Genomic DNA, 25100 nt, shown 5'->3' with positions numbered 1-25100 from the left:
CTTTTAAGCTTTGTTTCTTAAGTATTTTGCTGCTTCTAAATTTTAGCTCCAATTTTAATTGGGAGATAAACAGTAATCTGTCATCATAGCCAAAAGTGAGTACTTAATGGCTATGTAAAAAAATAGTTTCAAGAAAAACTAAAGTTATGCAAGTAGGCTAGCAATTCAAAGGTAAAGCATGATACAAGCAGTTATCTGGTCCTCGGTATGCAGCAGTAAGAAACTACCCAATACATCCAATCCCTGCCTCAGGAGGGTTCTAAGAAACCAACTCTCCAAAATTTTACTAGCTGTTTTACACAGGCCAGTTTAGTCACAAATTCAATGGACCTGTTTTCCTTCGGCTCCTGGTCCAATATGGCACAGTCTCAATAGTGGACACAGCTTCGATGGGCCCACCATCATTGGGAACAGTCACTGTAGTTTTTGCAACTATGGATTCATTCCCCTGCAACAAAAGTAGTAATGAGAGAAAGACAAACAAAGCATCTAACTCACCTTCTACTATAGGGTATTTTGGAGCAGGTTAAAAATTCCTTAGTCTTAGCCAAGACTTAAGACCCCAGTCTGAAACTCTTTTTTTTTTTCACTCTATCGCCCAGGCTGGTGCACAGTGGCACGATCTCGGCTCACTGCAACCTCCACCTCCCAGGTTCAAGGGATTCTCCTGCCTCAGCCTCCTGAGTAGCTGCGATTACAAGCGTGTGCCACCACACCTGACTGATTTTTTTTTTTTTTTTTGAGACGGAGTCTCGCTCTATCACCCAGGCTGGAGAACAGTGGCCCAATATCAGCTCACTGCAAGTTCCGCCTCCCGGGTTCATGCCATTCTCCTGCCTCAGCCTCCCGAGTAGCTGGGACTACAGGCATCCGCCACCATGCCCAGTTAATTTTTTGTAGTTTTAGTAGAGACGGGGTTTCACTGTGTTAGCCAGGATGGTCTCGATCTCCTGACCTCGTGATCCACCCGCCTCGGTCTCCTAAAGTGCTGGGATTACAGGCGTGAGCCACCGTGCCTGGCCGACTGATTTTTGTATTTTCAGTAGAGACGGGGTTTCGCCATGTTGACCAGGCTGGTCTCGAACTCCTGACCTCAGGTGATCATCCACCTGCCTAGGCCTCCCAAAGTGCAGGGATTACAGGTGTGAGCCACCACGCCCGACCTGAAACATTCTTATGTTGAAATCTCATGTTTGGCTGGGTGCAGTGGCTCATGCCTGTAATCCCAGCATTTTGGGAGGCCGAGGTGGGGAACATCACGTGAGCCCAGCAGTTCGAGACCATCCTGGGCAGCAAGGAGAGACTCTCCCTCTACTTTAAAAAGTAAAAATAAAGAAATCTCATACTTAAGAAGATAAACATAGGTGATGGGGGCATATATTCAAGCAACTAAGACTCACTCTGACAGTTATTTACTTAATCAGAGTAATTCCATTCACATGGATAAGGATTCTACTGCATAGAAAAACTTTAACCAAAGCCAGGCGCGGAGGCTCACGTCTGTAATCCCAGCACTTTGGGAGGCTGAGGCGGGCGGATCACCTGAGGTCAGGAGCTCAAGCCCAGCCTGACCAATATGATGAAACCCCCTCTCTACTAAAAACACAAAAATTAGCCAGGCCTGGTGGCATGCGCCTGTTATCCCAGCTACCTGGGAGGCTGAGACAAGAGAATCACTTGAACCTGGGAGGCGGAGGTTACAGTGAGCCAAGATCACGCCATTGCACTCCAGCCTGGGCAACAAGAACAAAACTCTCTCTCAAAAAACAAACAAAAACTGTAACCAAACATCATCTCTCTCAAAACAATGCTGCAATGCTGACTCAGAGGAGTTTTAATGCTTGGGGCCTGTAATCTCTGTTATCTTGGCCTGACTATTCTTACCTGGTCTACTGTGGAGCCAATGGAACGAGTTTTCTTTACAGGTCCAGGGGGACCATCAACAAACTGTCGGCTACTAGAGCGCTAAAAATGAGACAAAGACCCGTAACTTTAGTGCCAAGCAGAACTGAAGCACAGAAGATAAAATTATTCCGTCAGACAACCTGGATACAGGTCCTAGGGATTAGGGCTACAGTAAATAACAAACAATGTGCTCTCTCTCTCTCTCTCTCTTTGCCTATTTCCACATGAAGAATAAGCTGTTCCAAAAGAATATGTTGTACAAAAATGCTCTCAGTGCCCTAGAAAAAATGAGCAAGCTGTGGAGAAATTTAGATGATACTACCAGAAAAAGTACAGCTGTAATCCTAACTAAGGACATGAAGTCTTGGAAACACATTAAGTACCCTAAACAAGCATACACAGATAGATCTCTATATATCCCATTATACATGCATTTCATCTGAAGCTTATATTAGAGCACAAAAGTTCTGTGTAAAAATTCATATGACAATTCAAAACAAACTTAAGTTTATCCTTTTCCACTGTACGAATGAATTGAAATGCAGCCTAAACAGTGAAATGGACAGGATCCGGTCCTAAGTTACTACTTCAAAGAGTACCAATACTGGTTGAGAGCAGTGGCTCACGCCTGTAATCCCAGCACTTTGGGAGGTCAAGGCAGGTGGATCACCTGAGGTCAGGAGTTCGAGACCAGCCTGGCCAACACGGTGAAACCCCATTTCTACTAAAAATATAAAAATTAGCTGGGCGTGGTGGCGGGCACCTGCAATCCTAGCTGCTTGGGAGGCCAAGGCAGGAGAATTGCTTGAACCCAGGAGGCGGAGGTTGCAGTCAGCCGAGATTGCGCCATTGCACTTCAGCCTGGGCAACAAGAGCAAAACTCCATCTCAAAAAAAAGAGAATATCAATACTGTCTCCACAGCATTAATTCATTTGTACTATGTGCTTAACAATGGCTAGGGCAACATGTCAGGAATGCAGTATTATGGCAAAATTGGCAAAGGAATAACTCTATTAATACTATGTTTACAAAAAAGACTAAACAAACCATACATACCCTCTTTTCTCTCTTCTTCAGTTTGAAAGTCTTCACCAAAGAAGAGTCCCAATCCTGTTGACAATTACACTGTATTAATTTCTTTTTTTGGTTAGGCCTTCCCTAAACCCTGTACAAATAAATTTACAGAGAACTTTAAAGGCTTCGTCAGTCAGGCTACCTAATGTACAATTCGGGGAGAGTTAAAGAAGGGAAGGTCTCAAGTGTTTGAGCTATAGAGCTATAGTAAGTTAATGTGCTTTCTTTCAAAAATTGAAGCTATTATTATAAAATCAGGAATCAATACCACAGAGGCAAGAAAAGGTTAAAGAATCAACTTCTGCCGTGATTATTTCCGGTGGCTGATCCTTTATTTCTGATTATTTTTGTAATTAGTTTTAAAACTTACAGAATGTTAGGCACTATACTGATCGTGTTAGATGTGATTCTTGCCCCCAAGGGACTGCCATTGTCTAATCAGATACTCTGCATAATGTGGCCACTTAAAAAGTTCTACAGTTTAGGAACTTGGGCCCGAAAACATGTTCACCACTAAAGAACTATTTGTCTTTTATTGTGGTCACATTTCAATTCACCTATTTTAACTATTTGCATTCATTTTAGTAGTTACCTGTGATTTCCTCACTCCTGATTATCCCTGAAAACAGTATCTAGAAATAGCGGTATACAGCAAATAATAGCTTAGCTAAATAAATTTAACTTCCCCAATTCATGGTCCAGTAATGTAGTTACTGGTTGTTTGATTCAGCTTCAGTTACAACAAATATCATATCATACGTAGGTCTAGCTCAAAAATCAACTGATAATATGATCTAGTTTTATTATATATTCGAGACCTCCACTATATCATTCCCTATTTGAAAAAGATGATGCCTAATATTTTTATCTATAAAATGGCCATATTTTCCCTGGTCAAATACTGAATTTGAACAGAAAACTCCTAGCCATGTAATAAGTAGTTGTCACTTGTTTTGCTATATCAGAAAACCAGTCACCAAAAACATCCTGATTTGCTTTGTTTGCTAGTTTTCAGCTAGCAACAGAAAAGATGTACAAATCAATGAACTATATCAAAGACTGTATCAGGAGATGACCTTTTATGCAGAAGCATCACTATAAGTAAAAAGAAGTGTGCCGCCCCATAAAAGCAGGGCAACAAATAGTTTAACATGTTAACCATTGTTGATGAAAGCATTATATAGTGCCTAGAAACTCTAATCACACTTTTCTGGGTGAAATCCCAAAACCTTGGTTTCCTTCTAATTGTGAAGTACGACTATGCTTTCCCCAAGAACCAAACTAATTCAGAAATAAGGCACAAATCTATTTAAGAGGGGCAAATAAACGCTGCCAACATACAGTCTTGCTAATATTTTCATTACTAGCTGGGCTTTAATAAGTCAAAATATAATCAATTAGTACAAGTGGCACACAGAGATCTATTAAATGAACTCAACTCATGCCAAATTCTGAATTCTATATTCTCACTTCAGAAACTAATACAAAAGCCAGTCTCTTATAGCTCATGTGGATTTACATTTTAAATTGCTAGCTCAGAATCTGTAACACATCAACTAATAAAATAGTAATATAAGATGTTCAGAAGAGAGGACAGGAGAGATATTTCTGGGGAAGCAGAGGTAAGAAAAGTAGGTAATTCTCAGAGATCAAATGTTTATTACCAGTGATTCATCAGTCTTGTCAAAGCTGATATCTGATAAAATGGAACCAGATTCATCAATGGTTGATAGTCTAGATCAGTGAAACAATACAATGTTAGACATAGTAGACCGTGGAATGTAAAATTCACCAACATTCAGAACAAGTCCTACTGGTCAGGTAATCAGTTAATTTCTATGTTATTTTTTTATTTATTTATTTTTTTTTTGAGACGGAGTCTCGCTCTGTCACCCAGGCTGGAGTGCGGTGGCCGGATCTCTGCTCACTGCAAGCTCCGCCTCCCGGGTTTGCGCCATTCTCCTGCCTCAGCCTCCCGAGTAGCTGGGACTACAGGCGCTCGCCACCTCGCCCGGCTAGTTTTTTTTTGTACTTTTTAGTAGAGACGGGGTTTCACCGTGTTAGCCAGGATGGTCTCGATCTCCTGACCTCGTGATCCGCCCGTCTCGGCCTCCCAAAGTGCTGGGATTACAGGCTTGAGCCACCGCGCCCGGCCTATCAGTTAATTTCATAGCAAAATCTTCACTATAGAGACAACTACAATCTCAAACCCTGTGGTAGGCTACTTTGTATGGTTTCCACGGAGGAGTGTGTGTGCATGAGTACAGGTGCAGCACAGTTGCTTTTTCAGCAAAGACCTTATAACAGCAGTTGAAAGTTAGTCAGGGTTATGGGTGCTATTCTCTATTGAGTTTGTATTACAGGTTACTCAAAATTCACAAAATCAAGGGAATGAAGTTTAATTAGATCCCAACTATGCTAGTTTCTACAAACGAGAGTATTACCCAGCACTGACTTTTTAAGAAATTAAGCCTGTACGTCTTCTTAGTTATAAAGATTCCCCATAAAACAACCAGGCAACAAAACAAATAGCTGACCTTTCCCTACGTATTGTACTGGGGATGTTAAATTCAAAGCCTGGTTGAGACTATTTTAAACAGTGGTGCAGTGGAACCAAAACTATTGTCTCGTCTTGGCTCACAGAGGCCTTTCTAAACCAGAAGAGCTATAAGAGCTCTCTGGAGAGTAAACACTGAAAGTATTGCTGAACTGCCACTTTCACCTTTGGGTTTCTTAGCAATGCGCAGGATTAGTTATTGATGCACAATTTAGCACCAATATCAAAATTTTATCCATGGCGAAACAACATCCTTAGGAAAGATTTAAAAATAAAATAAAATAAATAGGGACGTCCCTGTTCCTTTTATTCCCCACCTACTCTTCCCCCCCAAAATCTTTTTCTGCCTTTTTAAGCACACATTCTAGAAGCAGTATATTTAAGAATTCAGATAACAAGAATATCTGACAGCTGTGTTGCTTGTGATCGGATAACAACAGATGCAGTTCCTCCACCTTTTGTTCCCAGCATTGCTGCTGGACGGTTGGCCTCTGTTGAGAAAAGCCAGAGCTGATTTTTGCTCCTCGCTTAGTTGAATGCTGCCAGATGTGTCACACATGAGCATCTCTCGAATCAGCTGAATCTGTCGTTCCTACAGACCAAAGCAGAGTAAAGCATCATAACTAGCCAGGGGAGAAAGCTTCACCTCAAATTTATGGGACGGGCAGACCAGAAGACATTAAAATACAGCATTATGCAAATAGGCCTTTAGGAAGGCTGCTACACCAATAGCATATTAATTCACATCAAACCCAGATTGTGTCTCTGATTTCTGACTGGCAAAATGAACTACATCTAGAATAGCGAAGTTTCTGCTACAAGACTTTTGGATTAACCTGGTAATCCAAGAGAAGAATAATGCAAAATGAGAGTCCCAAAATAGATTTCACATAGCAAAAACACTTTAGTGTCATTTTATCAGAACAAATATTGGCTTCTACGGATCAAAGCAGCCACCCACCTCTCTAAGTAGTGGAGCAAAATGCATTAAAATGGATACAAAGCTATAAAGCACTGGAACCAGACAATTTGAGTTTACTGAGGCATCTAACACTGTATACCAAGATGGATTAGTCCCTCCCAGTAAAGGCTTTCTTTTGCACTATGACCCATCCTGACACATAAAAATGGTAGTGTTCTGTGTCAGTCACATTGCTCAACTGGTTGAATACATCTAACCTTTTACTCTGAATTAGAGAGCGGTGATGAAGAGAGTCACAGTTGTTTTGCCTGTATGAATGACAAAGTACCAGCTACTCATATAAGGATGGATATTCCAGGTAGCACTTAAAATAAACAATGAAGGATGGCTAATATCTTGTGACAGATCAAGTACGTTAGGATCTCCCTCCCTCCCTTTTCCTCTGATTCTTTAAGTTCTCATTTGAAATCTGTCTGTTAAGTAATAGTTTCAAGTCTAAATGACAAAAACATTTAAATTTCAAATTACGAAGAACAAGATTCCTAGTCTGCAATTTCAGCTCTAATCATGGGCAAGCTGTTAAAGAACAGGTCACTTTCAGTTCTTTAATGTGGAAGAAGAAACTAGGTATATTTGGCAAGTGGAAACTGTCAGACAATGCTTTCCCCCTCCCGCATCATCACTGTTCTAGCGTGGAAAACAATACACACCAGTTTTTCGCAGTCAGCCTCAGCTCTCTGTCTCCGTTTGATCTCTACATCCACCTGATTACGTGCATGCTTCAGCTTAACGTCCAGAGCACTTCGCTCAGTCTCTGCTTTCATCAAAAGATCCTTGTATTTCCCCAGCTCATGGTCAGTCCTCTGCCACTTTTTACGGAAATCCTCAAAGTCCTTCGCCAACTGGATAAATTCTGAGGAAAGGGGGAATCTTTAATAATTCAAGCACCAAACAGTATAATTGCTCTAATAAATGAGTCCTACGGTTAGCTTTATTTGAAATTCATAATTAAGGAACTAGCTGAACTATGGGCAAATCCAGCTGAAAATAACCGGGTGCAGACCTTGGATATATTTATCACTCTGATGAGAACTTTGTGGGTAGCAATTCCTATTTCGATAGGCCACTTACTTTTGGCTTAGCCAGTGGCATCTGCTATGGAATATGTAACTCATTAGTCACCTGGCTCCAGATGTAACACTAACACTGAAAGCTCCTGAACAGAAGGCAATCAAAGGGGGATACCTTTGAGGCAGCTGTCACGCACCAGGACAGTTATAGCTATAAAACAAAAACAGCTTCCTTTACAGTCGCGCATTGCTGCACCAGAGAGATGTTAAACAGCAGATTCAAATGTAACTGCTGTAATATGCTCCAGTAGATGTAGATTAATATTACAGATGTCTAGACCTACAATTCCGTTTGGCTATATAATTATACAAATATTGATTTGAAAGTAAAAAGCCAATTTGCTTTTGCTGTTTAACACTGCCCTGAAGGGTATGTAAACATTCCAGTTGAAAAAAAAAAAAAAAAAGAGGAAGAGAAGATCATACTAGCTTTCGGAACATCCCTGATAGCACAATGTGAAGTCTCTTCAAATGTCTGCAAAGAGAGCATCACTTTCAAGGCAGCATCTCAAAGGAAGAAGATAACCCTGGTGGCATTCATTCTTATCTCCTGCTATTGGCAAAGCTGTTCTTCTGCAATGTATTTGCAAAAGTGCCTTACAATTTTCTAGTTAACCTCCATCTATCTCTAAGGATCACTCTCCACCAACATCAAGGAAGAAGATCTCAAGGTGTACATCTGCTGCTGGTCAAACTAACCCAGTTTACAGCTGAAACTAGGCCAAATTCACACACAGTTAGCAGATTCTTAGGTAGTAAGGGCACTTTTCCCATATGAATTTAACCTAAGAGCATAGAAACAATACATAGTCCTTTTTAAACAATTTTAATAATTTGACCAAATATCGAACTTACTAATTAGGATACCAATTTGTTCCAGAGAAACCAAGTCATTAAGGAAACTTTAGTTTTTAGCAAGCAACAAATTTCAGCAAAATAGGTTATTATGACCTAGTTATCTTAAACAATGCAAATATCAACAATAAAAAAAAAGTATGGCTGGGCACGGTGACTCACACCTATAATCCCAGCACTTTGGGAGGCTGAGGCAGACGGATCACGAGATCAGGAGATCAAGACCATCCTGGCTAACATGGTGAAACCCTGTCTCTACTAAAAATACAAAAAAATTAGCCGGGCATGGTGGCGGGCGCCTGTAGTCCCAGCTACTCGGGAAGCTGAGGCAGGAGAATGGCGTGAACCTGGGAGGCGGAGCTTGAAGAGAGCTGAGATCCGGCCACTGCACTCCAGCCTGGGCAACAGAGACTCTGTCTCAAAAATAAATAAATAAAGTATTACAATTCAAATAGTTTTAAGAAATAAAATGTTGGGTTAGTCTGGAACATGCTACTTTTTTGTGGGTTTTTTTTTTTTAAAGAAAAAACCTATCTGTTTGCAAACTAAATACTGTACACATACACACTCAAAATATTTACCAAACTGAAAAACAATTTTGAAAATAAAAAGATTTTCATCTGACCTAATTTTGCTGGTTTGTTTGTTCTTTAGGATACTCCTTTTACTAAATTACTGCTTCAGCTTAGTTTAAGTCAGACCCAAAGCAGAATATTTACATACCTGATTAATATATTACTTTTTGTGTGTACAAGTGAGAAATGTGGGGAAAAAAAAAAAAGACATTACTTTTTTTTTTTTTTTTTTTTGAGACAGTTTCACTCTTGTTGCCCAGGCAGAAGTGCAATGGCACAATCTTGGATCACTGCAATCTCCGCCTCCTGGGTTCAAGCAATTCTCCTGCCTCAGCCTCATGAGTGACTAGGATTACAGGTGTGGGCCACCATGCCCAGCTGATTTTTGTATTTTTAGTAGAGACGGGGTTTCACTATGTTGGCCAGGCTGGTCTCAAACTCCTAACCTCAGGTGATCCTCCGGCCTTGGCCTCCAAAAGTGCTAGGATTACAGGCGTGAGGCACTGTGCCCGGCATACTTTTTACTTGAGACAGTTTTCCTCTGTCACCCAGACTGGAGTGCAGTAGCACAATCTCAGCTCATTGCAACCTCCGCCTCCCAGGTTCAAGCAACTCTCCTGCCTCAGCCTCTTGAGTAACTGGGACTACAGGCGTACGCCACCATGCCCGGCTAATTTTTGTATTTTAACTAGAGATGGGGTTTTACCATGTTGGCTAGGCTGGTCTCAAACTCCTGACCTCAAGTGATTCACCCGCCTCAGCCTCCCAAAGTGCTAGGATTATACGCATAAGCCACCACGCCCGGCCGAAAGACACTACTTTTATGTACAATTCTACTATGAGCAAAGTTTGCTAGGATCGGGTCAGAAGGCATTTTGGACTATAGATCAGAAACAATTTTGATGTTGAAGACCAATAATCATGGCACTGTTTTGGTCAGTTGGTGAATCACAATTCAGCTTGGTACTCGCCTTTCATGAAGTGCACATTAAAAGATTTATAAAATTCAGGTCGGGCATGGTGGCTCTCGCCTGTAATCCCAGCACTTTGGGAGGCTGAGGCGGGCAGATCACTTGAGGCCAGTAGTTCAAGACCAGTCTGGCCAACATGGTGAAACCCTGTCTCTACTTAAACACAAAAATTAGCTGGGCTTAGTGGTATGCGCCTGTAATCCCAACTACTCCAGGAGGCAAAGGTCGCAGTGAGCTGAGATTGTGCCACTGCACTCCAGCCTGGGCAGCAGAGATGCTGTCTCAAAAAAAAAAGACTTATAAAATCCAAATTACAGTACCTCCTTTAAAAAGTTATATACACCCTAAACTATGAAGTGTACCTATGAAAAAGGAGGAAAGAGAAGGGAAATTTCCAAATTGAGGGTTATCTTTGATTTATTTAAAATTTAAAAATCAGGATTTGGTTCATAGCTCAGCAAGCAGATTTAAGTGGGTCCAGAAATCTTGATTTTTTTTTTCCGTTTACTCCCCGAGGCCTTTGAACAGGCTCTTCCATTTGTCTTCCCCACTACCCTCTCTAAGTTTCTTAAGGACAAAGACCCTATGTCTCCTTTGCTCTTTTATCTCCGGTGTTGTAACCTGCCTAACACACAGTAGACACTTGAAATATCTGTTGAACAAATGAATGAATGAAAAGCCGCTGTTCAAATTAAATTTACCAGCATCCAAGACCACCTTACCAGTTTAAACAAACTTACCTCCCACCACTATGCAATACCCACCTAGCTAAACCGGTCTGCCCCTGCCCACAGAACAGAGGCCTTCTCACTTGTGACCAAGCTATGTACTTCAAATGGAATGCCCTACCTACTCTTCTTAACATACCCATTTACCAAGTCCCATCTGGTCTGTGAATCTTTTCCTAAATTTTTCTAGATTACCCAAAAGCATGTATTTTGATACTTGTACTATCTTCTGTTTCATGAGAAAAAAAATCCTGTCTCTGAAACTAAAATACCATAATCTTCTTGAAGACAGGCAATATATCATATATACTTCAGTATTTGATACTGTGCATAGTGTAGTACAAACCTAGTATGTCACTGGCACACAATAAGCACCTGATAAATGTTAAATTATACTTATTCCTAATTTATACACCAATGATTTTTTTTAAAAAAGCTCAGGCAGCTTATGACAAATTAAAAATAGAACATAAAAAACTGTGTGGACTGGAGAAAACAAGACAACAAAATATACTATTAAAGTCATCTTTTTTAAAATATTAACTTTCATTCTGATCTTCCCGTAACTTGGACTTAGCTCTCTCTTTTTTTTTTTATTTTTAAGAGATGGCATCTCACTCTGTTGCCCAGGCTGTAGTGCAATGACATGATCTTGGCTGACTGCAACCTCCATCTCCTGGGTTCAAGTGATTCTCATCCCTCAGTCTCCCAAGTAACAGGGATTACAGGTAAACACTACCATGCCTGGCTAACTTTTTGTATTTTTAGTAGAGAAGGGGGTTCACCACGTTGGTCAGGCTGGTCTTGAACTCCTGACCAAGTGATCCGCCCGCCTTGGCCTCCCAAAGTGCTGGGATTACAGGTGTGAGCCGCTTTGCCCGGCTCAGACTTAAGCTTTTTAAAAAACAATACATGCCGAGCATGGTGGCTCTCACTTGTAATCCCAGCACTTTGGGAGGCCAGGGCAGGTGGATCACCTGAGGTCGGGAGTTGGAGACCAGCCTGACCGACATGGAGAAACCCCATCTCTACTAAAAATACAAAATTAGCCAGGCGTGGTGGCACATGCCTAATTCAGCTACTCGGGAGGCTGAGGCAGGAGAATCACTTGAACCCAGGAGGCGGAGGTTGCGGTGAGCCGAGATTGCACCACTGCACTCCAGCCTGGGCAACAAAGAGTGAAAAACTCTGTCTCAAAAAAAAAAAAAAAAAAAAAAACAATACAAAAAAGAGAAAGGGGAATGAAGTTAATGATGAAAGGCAAGAGTAAGGAGTCAAGGGATACTTAGGCACGCGGGGAATTCCTAATGATCTAAGGAGAGTATAGGCCGGGCACAGTGGCTCACGACTGTAATCCCAGCACTTTGCGGGGCCAAGGCAGGTGGATCACTTGAGGTCAGGAGTTCAAGACCAACCTGGCCAACATGGTGAAACATTGCTACTAAAAATACAAAAACTAGCCGGCTTGGTGGCATGCACCTGTAATCCCAGCTACTTGGGAGGCTGAGGCAGGAGGATCACTTGAACCCAGGAGACGGAGGTTGTAGTGAGCTGAGATCGCACCACTGCACCCCAGCCTGGGCGACAGAATGAGACTGTCTCAAAAAAAAAAAAGAAAAAGAAAAAGAAAAAGAGGACAGACACTGGGGTGGATGCACAAAGTTGATTCTAGTGTCTAAAAAACACAGGGCTACTTTAGTTCCTCAAAAGCCAACATTTGCCAGGCGCACTGGCTCACACCTACAATCCCAGCACTTTGGGAGGCTAAGGTAGGAGGATCACCTGAGCCCAGGAGTTCAAGACCAGCCTGGAAAACATGGCAAGACCTTGTCTCTACAAAAAATAGAATTACAACAAAAGTAGTGCTTACAGTAGTTTGGGAGAAAAAGTAAATAATAAAAATTCAAAATAAAATAATAAAAATAAATATAAAAATTAGCCTGTGTGGGCCAGGCATGGTGGCTCACGCCTGTAATCCTAGCACTTCGGGAGGACGAGGCGGGCAGATCATGAGGTCAGGAGATCGAGACCATCCTGGTTAATACGGTGAAACCCCGTCTCTACTAAAAATACAAAAAATTAGCCGGGCGTGGTGGCAGGCGCCTATAGTCCCAGTCACGCAGGAGAATGGCATGAACCCGTGAGGCGGAGCTTGCAGTGAGCCAAGATTGTGCCACTGCACTCCAGCCTGGGCAACAGAGTGAGTTTCCATCTCAAAAAAAAAAAAAATTAGCCGGTGTGGTAGCACAAGCCTATAGTCCCAGCTACTCAGGAGGCTGAGGTAGGAGGATTGCTTGAGCCCAGGAGTTCAACGCTGCAGTAAGCTATGATTGCACCACTGTACTCCAGCCTGGGCAACACAGCAAGACCTTGTCTCCAAAAAACAAAAACTAGGCCGGGCACGGTGGTTCACGCCTGTAATCCCAGCACTTTGGGAGCCAAGGTGGGTGGATCACCTGAGATCAGGAGTTCAATACCAGCCTGGCCAACGTGATGAAACCCTTTCTCTACTAAAAATACAAAAATTAGCCAGGTATGGTGGCAGACACCTGTAACCCCAGCTACTCAGGAGGCTGAAGCAGGAAAATTGCTTGAACCTGGGAGGCAGAAGTTGTAGTGAGCCGAGATCCTGCCACTGCACTCCAACCTGGGCAACAGAGTGAGACACTGTTTCAAAAATAAATAAATAAATGAGGGCTGGGCGCGGTGGCTCATGCCTGTAATCCCAGCACTTTGGGAGGCCAAGGCAGGCGGATCACCTGAGGTCAGCAGTTCGAGACCAGCATGACCAACATGGAGAAACCCCGTCTCCACCAAAAATACAAAATTAGCCAGGCGTGGTGGCGCATGCCTGTAATCCCAGCTACTTGGGAGACTGAGGCAGGAGAATCTTTTGAACCCAGGAGGTGGAGGTTGCGGTGAGCCAAGATCGTACCATTGCACTCCAGACTGGGCAATAAGAGTGAAACTCTTGTTTCAAAAAATAAAAATAAAAAATAAAAAAAAGCCAACATTCCAAATTAGAGATTTGGAGAAGGAGGTAAAATGTACCTCTATTTTATAAGAGAAATAAATGGGAAGGTAAAAATTTGCTTATATAATAAAATCAGGATTTCTTTAAAAATAAACATTTTGGGGAGGAGATTTGTGGCATAATCATTTCCCAAAGTATTTCACAACATCTCAATTTATGCTCAAATCCTCATAGCACTCTCACAAAGAAAATAGAGATGTTTAAATTCCTATTTTATAGGTGGAGAAACAGACACAGAAATAACAGGTAAAAGCCAACACTAGTTATCAACACTCTAAACCACAGAGTCTTCCCTCTGCCCCCATATTTTATCAGTTGCCTCCTTCTATAGGTCTTATTATCACAATCTCTTCTACCCATTTCTCCCTGCTTCCATCTTCACAGCTACCATTCCAGTTAGGGCTGTTATTGCCTCTTTCCTGAGCTATGACAACCATGTCATTCCTAGTCAGTCTCCCAGCATCCACCTCTAATGCAGCCTACACCTCTGCCAGGGTAATCTTCCCAAAGCACAGTTCTGATTATGTCACTCCCCCTTACTCCTATTTCCCTCAAGTCCCACACCTTCTTGCCTCCGCTCAGGCTGTCACCTGATCTAAAATACCCCCTTTCATCTCTGCCTGTTGGGATTCTACCCTATAGCTAAAGCTCAGCTCAAACCCTTTCCCCCATAACACCATTTAGTCATCCCTTTCCCTCAATTCAAAAATGCTAAAAGCCCTGATAGGTTCTCACAAAATATTTGCTGAATGAACCTGAGTATTAAGATCTCTTATTCCACACTCTAGTCCCCACCACACTCTAAAGTAATCCATCTTCTGAGATGATGTGACCTCAAAGAGAAGCCTAATTAGTATGCCATTGTGGTTACTGAGCTGGTACCAGATGATAGGGTCATGCAGCAGCTATTAGAGACAGAAAATAGAATATTGTTTTGAAAGGCCTGTAAGTGGATAAGAGCTATTAAAAACATCAATCAATTCAAAGAAAATATTGAATGGCATAAGCAAGATACCACAGTAAGTACTACAGAAATAAAAAAAAGTTCAAGACACAGTTCTTACATTACTTTAACACCAGTAAGGCTGACTCGAGAACAACATTTACTAAATTAGGTATTAATGAAAGTCTGAAATAGGAGAGGATGGTAATACAAAGAGAAGCTGGTATAGAATAATTCCCTTAGATCACATGTCAGTACCATCAGCCCCATTTTTCTTTCTTGCTAATTTATTTCCCAGACGGTTCCTCTATTAGCACCTTCTTTTTCTCCCCAGTTCGCCACCCCATCTCAATCCTTTATTCTTTCCCCCAGGGAGATGGAGTCTCACTCTGTCACCCAGGCTTGAGTGCAGTGGCACAATCATAGTTCACTGTAGCCTCAAACTCCTGGGCTCAAGCAATCCTTCAGCCTCCTGAGTATCTGGGACCATAGGCGTGTGTCACCACACCCAGCTAATTCTTTTGTTTTTGAAATAGGGTCTCGCTCTGTCCTAGGTTGGAGTACACCAGTGTGATCTCAGCTCACTGCAACCTCCGCCTTCCCAGCCATCCTCCCACCTCAGCCTCCGAGGTAGCTGGGATCACAGGAGCATGCCACCACACCAGCTTTTTCTTTTTCTTTTTCTTTTTTTTTTTCTGTAGAGATGGGGTTTTTGTGGTCAGGCGCTCAAACCTGTAATCCCAGCACTTCGGGAGGAGGCTGTGGTGGGTGGATCATTTGAGGTCAGGAGTTCAAGACCAGCCCGGCCAACATGACAAAACCCCATCTCTACTAAAAATACAAAAATTAGCTGAGTGTGGTGGCAGACGCTTATAATCCCAGCTACCTGGGAGGCTGAGGCAGGACAATTGCTTGAGCCCAGAAGGTGGAGGTTGCAGTGAGCCGAGATCACGCCACTGCACTCCAACCTGGGTGACAGAGTGATATTCCATCTCAAAAAAAAAAATAAAACCAGAGATGGGGTTTTGCCATGTTGCCCAGGCTGGTCTCAAACTCCTGGACTCAATCGATCCACTCATCTCAGCCCTACAAAGTGCTAAGATTATAGGCATGAGCCACTATGCCCGACCGCTAATGTTTTCAGAGACAGTCTTGCTATGTTGCCCAAGCTGGTCTCAAACTCCTGGCATCAAGTGATTCTCCTGCCTCAGCCTCCTGAGTAGCTGGGATTACAGGTGCAAGCCACCAAACTTGGCTCTCAATCATTAATTACTCAGCATCAAATATATGAATTAGGTGAAAGCAGATGCCTAGTATCTCCTTCAAAAAGAAATTGTGGACTGGGCCTGGTGGCTCATGCCTATAATCCCAGCACTTTGGGAGGCAGAAGTGAGAGGACTGCTTGAGGCCAAGAGGTGGACACCAGCCTGGGTAAAACAGGGAGACCTTATCTCTATAAAAAATTTTGAAAAAGTAGCAGGGCATGGTGGTGCAACCTGGGAGACAGAGTGACATTCTTTAAAAAAAAGAAAAAAGAAAAAAGAAAGAAGAAATTATGACTTTTTCCCACTTCAACTGAAAATGCTTTTATAGAACACAAAGAAAATCCAGGATAAAAAGTATAGCCAACTGCTACTCTAAAGAAAAAAGCAATATCCTAGTAAATTTTTCCCAGTTCGTGGCACAGAAAATAGTGCCAACTATTCAGCAGAAAAAGAATCTTGATAATAAAAAAGCGGCCAGGCACAGTGGCTGACGCCTGTAATCCCAGCACTTTGGGAGGCCGAGGCAGGCGGATCACCTGAGGTCAGGAGTTTGAGAATAGCCTGGTTAACATGCAAAACCCTGTCTCTACTAAAAATACAAAAAATTAGCCGGGCTTGGTGGCATGTGCCTGTAATCCCTGCTACTCGAGAGGCTGAGACAGGGAATCGCTTGAACCTGGGGAGCAGAGGTTGCAGTGAGCCGCGATGTCGCCACTGCGCTCCAGCCTGGGTGACAGAGAGAGACTCCATCTCAAAAAAATAAATAAAGATAATAAAAAAGCCTGGCTAAAACCTATTAAGAGCAGCTACAGAAAAGAATTTTAGTGACCATTTAGAATGAGTGCCTGTTAGGCTTTGACCACGTAAGTGACCACTGCTTTATTTTTAGGTAACCCAAATGAAAAACAACTTTAAGACTGGAAAATACTTCAGCTTTGTAAAAATCCCAAATTTGAAATCTGTTTTTCCTTTTGGACAGGCCAGCTCAGAATGACTTACGGAGTTCATTTCCTTCACTGAGAATCTCTGCCCGGCGCACAAGCTGCTCAAACAGATTCCGCATATTCAGCATCATAGTATCCATCTTTCTGCCAAGAAATCAAATATACATTAGGGGTCCTGCCTTCTCACCCACGACAGAAGATTCTATAGCAATCCAGCCATCAGTGACCAACATCTGGACTCTTCCATTTATAACTACCATTATAAGAATCTCAAGCTAACAACAGATGTTTTGTGTGATTCTTATTATAAAAACAAACTTGGAATATTTAAGACTCATCTTAAAATTAGAAAACCATTTCAGACCTTTGAATATAACAGCCCCTCCAATCACTTTGTAGCAGAAAACAAATAGGAAAAAGCATGTCAGTTGATTACTAAGTGACTGACCAACAACAAAATGTGGTTCTTCAAGTCAAGCCTATTGATTAATATAATACTTTTGCCAGTTTATTCCTTGTGGGCCTTGAAGACCTACAATGTGACTTAAAATATCTATTTTTAATTTCATTTTTAGCTAATGCCCCTGTTGCAACTGCCTTTTAAAATGCAGGACATGGTCAGCACATTTCCTACCAACAGCACAGATGACGTCACACGAATGATTAAGTGGGAAAATCGCCAGCTCAGCAGCACAAGAATTATTTCTGTAATGCAGGGCTCTCTGCTAGGAGGAACTATGTCTAACAAATTTATACTAAGTAGAGGCAAAGGATTATGTTGTACCACATTCTGGCATCAGAGAGACAATACACCACCTTCATAGTTCGAAGGGCAAAGCAAAAATCATTTGCTACTGTGTTCTGTATAGTGAATTTCAGGCTTCGTATTTCCCCCCAAAGGCCTGCTGATACTACGGAAAAAACAGTGTCATTACAGGCAGTTATATTCCAAATAGATTTTAACTGGGAACACTTTGAGGAAATAAGATCTTCACTTAACAGTCAAGAAAGAAACACATTAACTGGATGTTATGAAAACTATCAAGGAAATGAAATAAAAAGTCAAATTTCATTAGAAATGTAATGTCCTCAGAAATACCATTAAAGGATTCTTATGTTTCTCTTAACCAATGCTTCAACATTCTAGTCCAGGTCCTTATTTCCTAAATAAAATTTTAAGAACTCTTATGAAGGGTTAGTGATTTTGCAATGTTTATAAGATTGTACCACAAGCTATGAGAGCAAGAAAAAATATATTAAAAAGCACAAAGGACAAAGAATATATGAACATAGGCTGGGCACGGTGGCTCACACCTATAATCCCAGCACTTTGGGAGGCCAAGGTGGGTGGATCACTTGAGGTCAGGAGTTCGAGACCAGCCTGGGCCAACATGGCGAAACCCTGTCTCTAGTAAAAACACAAAAATTAGCTGGCACAGTGATGTGTGCCTATAATCCCAGCTACTTGGGAGGCTGAGGCAGGAGGATTGCTTGAACCTGGGAGGCAGAGGTTGCAATGAGCTGAGATGGTGCCACTGCACTCCAGCCTGGGTGCCAGAGCAAAAAAAAAAAAAAGAATATATAAACATAAGATATTTTCTATTAAGTGCTGCAGAATTATTCATTTATATTCATATGATAATTGCTATAATAGAAAAAAAGTTTTCAGTTCCAAGCCTGGATGCAATATATACCTGAATCAGGGCCGGAAACCAAGATTTTCAAATGGCAAGTATCTGTTCCAAGCTACATAATCACAGCAAGCTGCTAAGCAACCAGAGCAACAAATGTATTACAAAGATCTTTCTCTAAACTAAGAACAAAACTAAAAGGATAGCATTAAAACCGGCAGGAAGAGCTGTGGAATTCATAGAGACTCCATGGATTTAACAATATAACGAAATAAGCAACATACCCCAAGTGCTACAGGACAGAAATGGGCAGGACATTGGGTAGTCAATTCAAATGTTGATTTCCTTTGGCTCTCATGAGGTAAAAATGGAAGACTCTAATCAGTAGTTTTAATATAAGGTATTGCTTTCTATCATCTCGGCACTCACTCACATATTGTGAGACTATAAGACAGTGAGCTCAGTACCACAGCAAAACTTCTAATCTGTCCAAGAATTCAAAAAGGAAAATTTCATGGTGCTAGGATGTTGAAAACTGGTTGTTTAAAAAAAAGCTTTTTTTGCCGGGCGCGGTGGCTCAAGCCTGTAATCCCAGCACTTTGGGAGGCTGAGACGGGCGGACCATGAGGTCAGGAGATCGAGACCATCCTGGCTAACACAGTGAAACCCCGTCTCTACTAAAAATACAAAAAACTAGCCGGGCGAGGTGGCGGGCGCCTGTAGTCCCAGCTACTCGGGAGGCTGAGGCAGGAGAATGGCCTAAACCCGGGAGGCAGAGGTTGCAGTGAGCTGAGATCTGGCCACTGCACTCCAGCCCCAGCGGCAGAGCAAGACTCTGTCTCAAAAAAAAAAAAAAAAAAAAGCTTTTTTTTTTTTGGAGGGGGGTGGTTAAGTCTTAAATTACAATATAACCTGTTCTTTTGTTCTTTTTTTTTTTTTTTTTTTTAATTTTTTGAGACAGAGTCTTGCTCTGTCCTCCAGGCCAGAGTACACTGGCGCCACCTCAGCTCACTGCAACCTCTGCCTCCCGGGTTCAAGTGATTCTCTGGCCTCAGCCTCCTTACATTGTTCTACCCTTCCTGTTTATGTACATCAACTATCCTACTCACTGACCTACCCTATCCCACACCCTACTGACTTCCAATTTTGATTTCCCTATTTTTATCATTCTCTCAGTCGCTCAGTTCCAAACTTCAGAATCACCTCTGGTTCCTCCCTTTCCCACAGCATAATCACTAAACCTTGTGTACTCTTCTCTCATGTATCTACCATACCTACCCCCTCATCACTTGCAGCTTGTCACCACTCACTTCAATTGTGTTCCCTGCCTCCAGTCTTTCCCTCACTGCTTCAGGCAGTTGCCACTCAGATACAAACTCTTGGCACTTGAATTAAACTTTACCATATGATTCTGTCCTGTGTCCCAAGTAGACTGTAAATTTGAGGGGAAAATCCTTACATGTAGCACTTCTATATTACACACACAAGCATGTAGTATTTAATACGATGCTCACCAAAAAAAATGATATATGTTAATTCAGAGAGGAAACACACACAGATATCTGTGATGCTATGGTCAAAAGAATTTCCATTCTCCCTCAACATCAACGTGTAATATAGCTTAAAGCAAAAAGAAGAGTTAACACAGGGAGAGGGAGCAGAAGTCCTGGGACAAGCTGGGTGTGGTGGTGTGTGCCTGTAGTCCCAGCTACTTAGGAGGCTGAGGCAGGAGGATCACTTGAGTCTAGGAGTTTGAGACCACCCTGATCATCACAAGACTCCCTTCTCTTAAAATAAATAAATAAATAAATAAATAAAAGTCCTGGGACAAACCTTTAGCTCTTCTATCTACCAGTAGTATAACCTTCAGTAAATCACTTAAATTCCAAGACTCATCTATGAAGTGAAAACAATAACACTTGCTCTATTTACCTCACAGAATATTATAAAAATTTTTAAATGTATAAGTTGAGAATCTTACTACCAAAATATAAGGTATCTTTTAGTTGGTATGAAGTGAGTTTCTTTTGTTTAGGTTTGGTTTTGGTCTGATAGTTGTTACTTCCATCCTAAAACAGTGATTCTCAAATCTAGGTGTTTTTTCCCCCTAGGCTGTCTCCAAATAAGGATATCACTAAATTCAGAATTTTAGACCACTTTTTAAAATAGTGCTATACAATTAGAAAGAAAAGTATCCAGTATTTACTAGGTGCTTTGAAATGATTCGGGCACTAAACTAGACACTTCACATATACTTTTTCTTTAAGTGAATTTGACTTCTTTTTGAGATGGAGTCATGCTCCGTCACCCAGGCTGGACTGCAATGGTGCCACCTTGGTTCACTGCAACTTCCGTTTTCAGGGTTCAAGCGATTCTCCTGCCTCAGCCTCCTGAGTAGCTGGGATTAGAGGTGCCTACCACCATGCCCGGCTAATTTTTTTTGTATTTTTAGTAGAGACTGAGTTTCACCATGTTGGCCAGGCTGGTCTCGAACTCCTGACCTCTAGCAATCTGCTTGCCTCTGCCTCCCAAAGTGCTGGGATTACAGGCGTGAGCCACCATGCCTGGCCTCACTAACTTAATTATCTCCATTTTACAGACAATGGGCAACTAAGGCCAGAGACCTTAAATTGACTAATAAATGTCAAGCTCTTATTGAAACCCAGGTCTGAGTCCAAAATCCATATTATCTCCAACCCAACATATAGAAGAGATGATATGTTACAAAAATATCAATTAGACCATATATGTTGCAGACCTACTCAGAGACCTCCCCCAAATCATGTCATACAAACAGCAACACATATAAAACATAAATTATAGCTGGAATCCAGACCAAGAAGAATCAAGGAAACAGCAAAATTCGACCAGGTCTGGGCTTTTAAACAAGCTATTCTAGATGAGGTTTGCTGTTTCTGAAGAGTTATTTTTTCCTCTAACATAGATTTACTTAGGGTAATCCAAAAATTGCACTAGCAGAATATAATCCTCTTCTCTTTATATGCTAGGGGACCATATATTTTTATTAACATTCTACAGAAGTGACTCTCAGGAATTATTTATAGATGACAAAAATATCTTTCTATATCAGTACTAACTCTGGTATCTCAGCCAAATTGTAACTCAAAAAGCTAAAATTTACTCACCCTATTCAACGTCAATTGAAAATAGTTGTAATTTTCCTGCTGGGTCACATTTTCACCCTCATGAATACTTGTTTATTTCCCCCCATGTATTATTTAGTCCATAGCTAGGAGATACACTAATGTGAAAGGAAACAAAAACAAAGTCATATTGTAGTACATTGCTTTTGCAGCTGTAAAACAGCTGTCACTTTCCACAACAGAGACTGCTGCCTTTCGGGAAAGCTGAAACTATCCCTGTATGCAGCAAGAAAATCAGTTTGTGGAGCACTTTAAACCAAAAGGTGTTAGAGAATCTCAGCTGTTATTGATGGGGAGCCCCAGAGGTGGAGAAGTCACTATGTTACAGATTCCCAATCTGTAAGTATCCCTAAGGGGGCAATTTGGCAACACCATCAAAGAGTCTCAGCTGGATGTGATTGCTTTGAGTCCCCAATTTAATTTCAATCACCCAGCCAAGAGACAGATACCGTCCTTCAGAATAACAGACTATTACAGATCTTACTGCAGGGTATCCTGGGAAAAGTCTCTATCCTCTTCTTCCTCCTCCTTCAAACAACATTATTAAGAGACCTATATATCAGGTTTTTTAGATGCATCAAGGGTGTTAAATACTTTAAGACAAAGCAATGAAAGGCTGCTGGAGTTTTTCAGGAAAGTGTTTTAATGAAAAACTTTCCCACAAACATTGCTAAATCTGGAGATTTCCAAGAAATCAACAATATAGATTCCTTGCTGTCAAGGAAAACCATTCTCAAAGATAATCTCAGTACTTTAAGATCCTGTCACAGGAACATATTTGAGGACAATGTGAAGACAATTCTTTTCCTGAAATGTCCAGCTTCTGCTTCACTGTATCAAAAGTCTCTAATACAACTGGCGGGCAGAAGGATTATCTTGAAACCAAATGTTCTTTATAAGCAAATCACTTGCAGAGAGTAAACAAAATGTTCTCAATCCAGCATGAATGAAGACTAAGGGAAGATTTGAATTGTGATTTTTCAGAAAATTACTATCAGTTCAGCATACTAAATACCTCTTTTTTTCCCTGTGAATTCTTCCTATTCTGGTCTTCCATCCTTCAAGGTCTAGAATAACTCTCACCAATTCACTGAAGCCTTCCCTAACCATTTCAGTCCAAAATGATTTCCTTTATTATCTATAACATTCATTTAGCAGATACAAAAATACTGTTTATTAGTCTTCTATGTTCAAAAAAATTAACAGTAAAACAGGCCAGGTGCAGTGGCTCACACTTGTAATCGCAGCACTTTGGGAGGCCAAGGCAGGTGGTTCACCTGAGGTTGGGAGTTCAAGACCGGCCTGACCAACATGGAGAAACCCCATCTCTACTAAAAATACAAAATTAGCCGGGTGTGGTGGTGCATGCCTGTAATCCCAGCTACTCGGGAGGCTGAGGCAGGAGAAACGCTTGAACCCGGGAGGTGGAGGTTGCGGTGACCCAAGATCACATCATTGCACTCCAGCCTGGGAAACAAGAGGGAAACTCTGTCTACCAAAAAAAAATAATAATAATAGCAAAACAAAAATCTCACTACCCTAAACAACTATATGTACCACCTGATTTAATCTTTGTCCATTATATACTCATATTTCATGGTGTTACAATCATACATTACATATAATTTTGTGTTTTGCTTCTTTTTATCATGTTTCCATTAAGTTCTAAAGAGCTGATGAACAACTGTTTAACTATTCTCTTCTTTGGACGTTTAGGTCATTTCCAGTTTTTCACTTACCTCTGCCTGGAATCTCTTGCATGGTCATTCTCTCACCTCAAATATCTTTACTCAAATGCCACTTTCTCAGTGAGGTCTTTCCAATCATCCTATTGTAAATGGCAGCCTTTCTCTAACATTACCCTGCTTTACTTTGTTCCAAAGCACTTCTCTCCATCTAACATATTTACATATTTATTCAGTTTATTGTCTGTTTCCCCTCTAGCTTAAGTTCCAAGAAAGCAGAGATTTGTGTGTTTTCTTCCCTGATGCCTAGAACAGTACCCGACATTTGGTAAATGACTAATAAATATTTGGGGAATAAATGAATTGAGCATTCCTATGGACAATATTTTTCTTCAGGTGACTGTGTTCCTTAGAATAGATTTCCAAGACTAGGATTGCTATATTAGGGTGTAAAAACCATTATATGGCTGTTAATAGTGCCAAAATGTTTTCTAAAAGGGATGTACTAATGTACAGTACTCTCAACAGTGTATATATAGGCTTACTAGACTCACCAGTTATCTAAAGTTCTATTACCCCCAAATTAACTGCACATTCTTTAAGACCAAATAAGACTGTGTTCTACTTACACTTTGCACTTAAGAAATACCTATTGAATGAAAGTAAGCAGACCGGGTACGGTGGCTGACACCTCTAATCCCAGCACTTTGGCAGGCCAAGGCAGGCTGATCACATGAGGCCAGGAGTTCAAGACCAGCCTGGCCAACATGGTGAAACCGTATCTCTATTAGAAACAAAAAATTAGCCGGGCATGGTGGTGCACACCTGCAATTCCAGCTACTCCGGAGGCTGAGGCAGGAGAATCACTTGAACCCGGGAGGCAGAGTTTGCAGTAAGCCGAGATCGTACCACTGCACTTCAGCCCGGGCCACAGAGCAAGACTCAGTCTCAAAAAAGAAAAAAGAAAGCAAGCTAGTATAACCTTTATGGAAAACAGTATGGAGATTTCTCAAAGAACTAAAAATAGAACTAGCATTCGATCCAGCAATCCCACTAATGGGTATAAGGGTAAGAAATCAGTATATCAAAAAGACCCCTGCACTCATATGTTTATCGCAGCAGAATTTACAATAGCAAAGACACAGTATCAACCTAAGTGTTCATCAACGGAGGACTGGATAAAGAAAATGTGATATATAAATAGACATACACCACAGAATACTACTCAGCCATAAAAAAGAATGAAATCACATCTTTTGCAGCAACATGGATAGAACTGGAGGCCATTCTCCTCAGTGAAATAACTCAGAATGTCAAATACCGCATGTTCTCACTTATAAGTGGAAGCTAATCAATGGGTACACAGACATACAGAGTGGAATAATACACACTGGAGACTACAAAAGATGGGAAGGTGGAAGCGGGAGCTGAGGGTTGAAAAACTACGTATTGGGTACAATGTTCACTATTTGAGTGATGGGGACACTAAGAATCCAGACCTCACCACGACGCAATATATGCATGTAAGAAATCTGCACCTGTACCCCCTAAATATACAAATTTTTTTTAAATCCCCTCCAAAAAATAAATACCTATTGAATGATTAAGCTACAGGAAAGGTGCCTTCTCTAAACACCTACAATAACTCGGAAAGCTTATTTACCCGACACATTCGAGAGAAAGATAATGCTTAAAAAAAAGAAAAGAAAAGAAAAG

General features: G+C 41.3%; 1 protein-coding gene across 11 annotated transcripts in view; it reads right to left on the bottom strand.

Moving 5' to 3' along the window:
* LOC105492857 (Rac GTPase activating protein 1) overlaps positions 1-25100 on the bottom strand; it is a 36281-nt gene that overhangs the window by 10435 nt on the left and 746 nt on the right. For 4 of the 11 annotated variants that reach the window (XM_011760140.3, XM_011760139.3, XM_011760138.3 and 1 more), the window contains exons 2-8: positions 16960-17048; positions 7170-7372; positions 5993-6129; positions 4645-4714; positions 2963-3016; positions 1885-1965; positions 331-448 (exon numbers count right to left, since the gene is read on the bottom strand). In XM_011760140.3, the coding sequence (XP_011758442.1) occupies positions 331-448; positions 1885-1965; positions 2963-3016; positions 4645-4714; positions 5993-6129; positions 7170-7372; positions 16960-17044 (748 nt within the window). In that variant the 5' untranslated portion in view covers positions 17045-17048. Of the gene's footprint in view, positions 1-330; positions 449-1884; positions 1966-2962; positions 3017-4644; positions 4715-5992; positions 6130-7169; positions 7373-16959; positions 17049-17268; positions 17285-21681; positions 21787-25100 lie in introns of those variants that run through there. The other 7 variants (XM_011760145.3, XM_011760142.3, XM_011760143.3 and 4 more) reach the window with 4 other exon arrangements.

Source organism: Macaca nemestrina, chromosome 10 (genome assembly GCF_043159975.1).
Source record: "Macaca nemestrina isolate mMacNem1 chromosome 10, mMacNem.hap1, whole genome shotgun sequence".
NCBI classification, from domain to species: Eukaryota; Metazoa; Chordata; class Mammalia; order Primates; family Cercopithecidae; genus Macaca; species Macaca nemestrina.
Note: the sequence above shows the minus strand (reverse complement) of the source record. Positions and strands in the feature narration are given on the sequence as shown.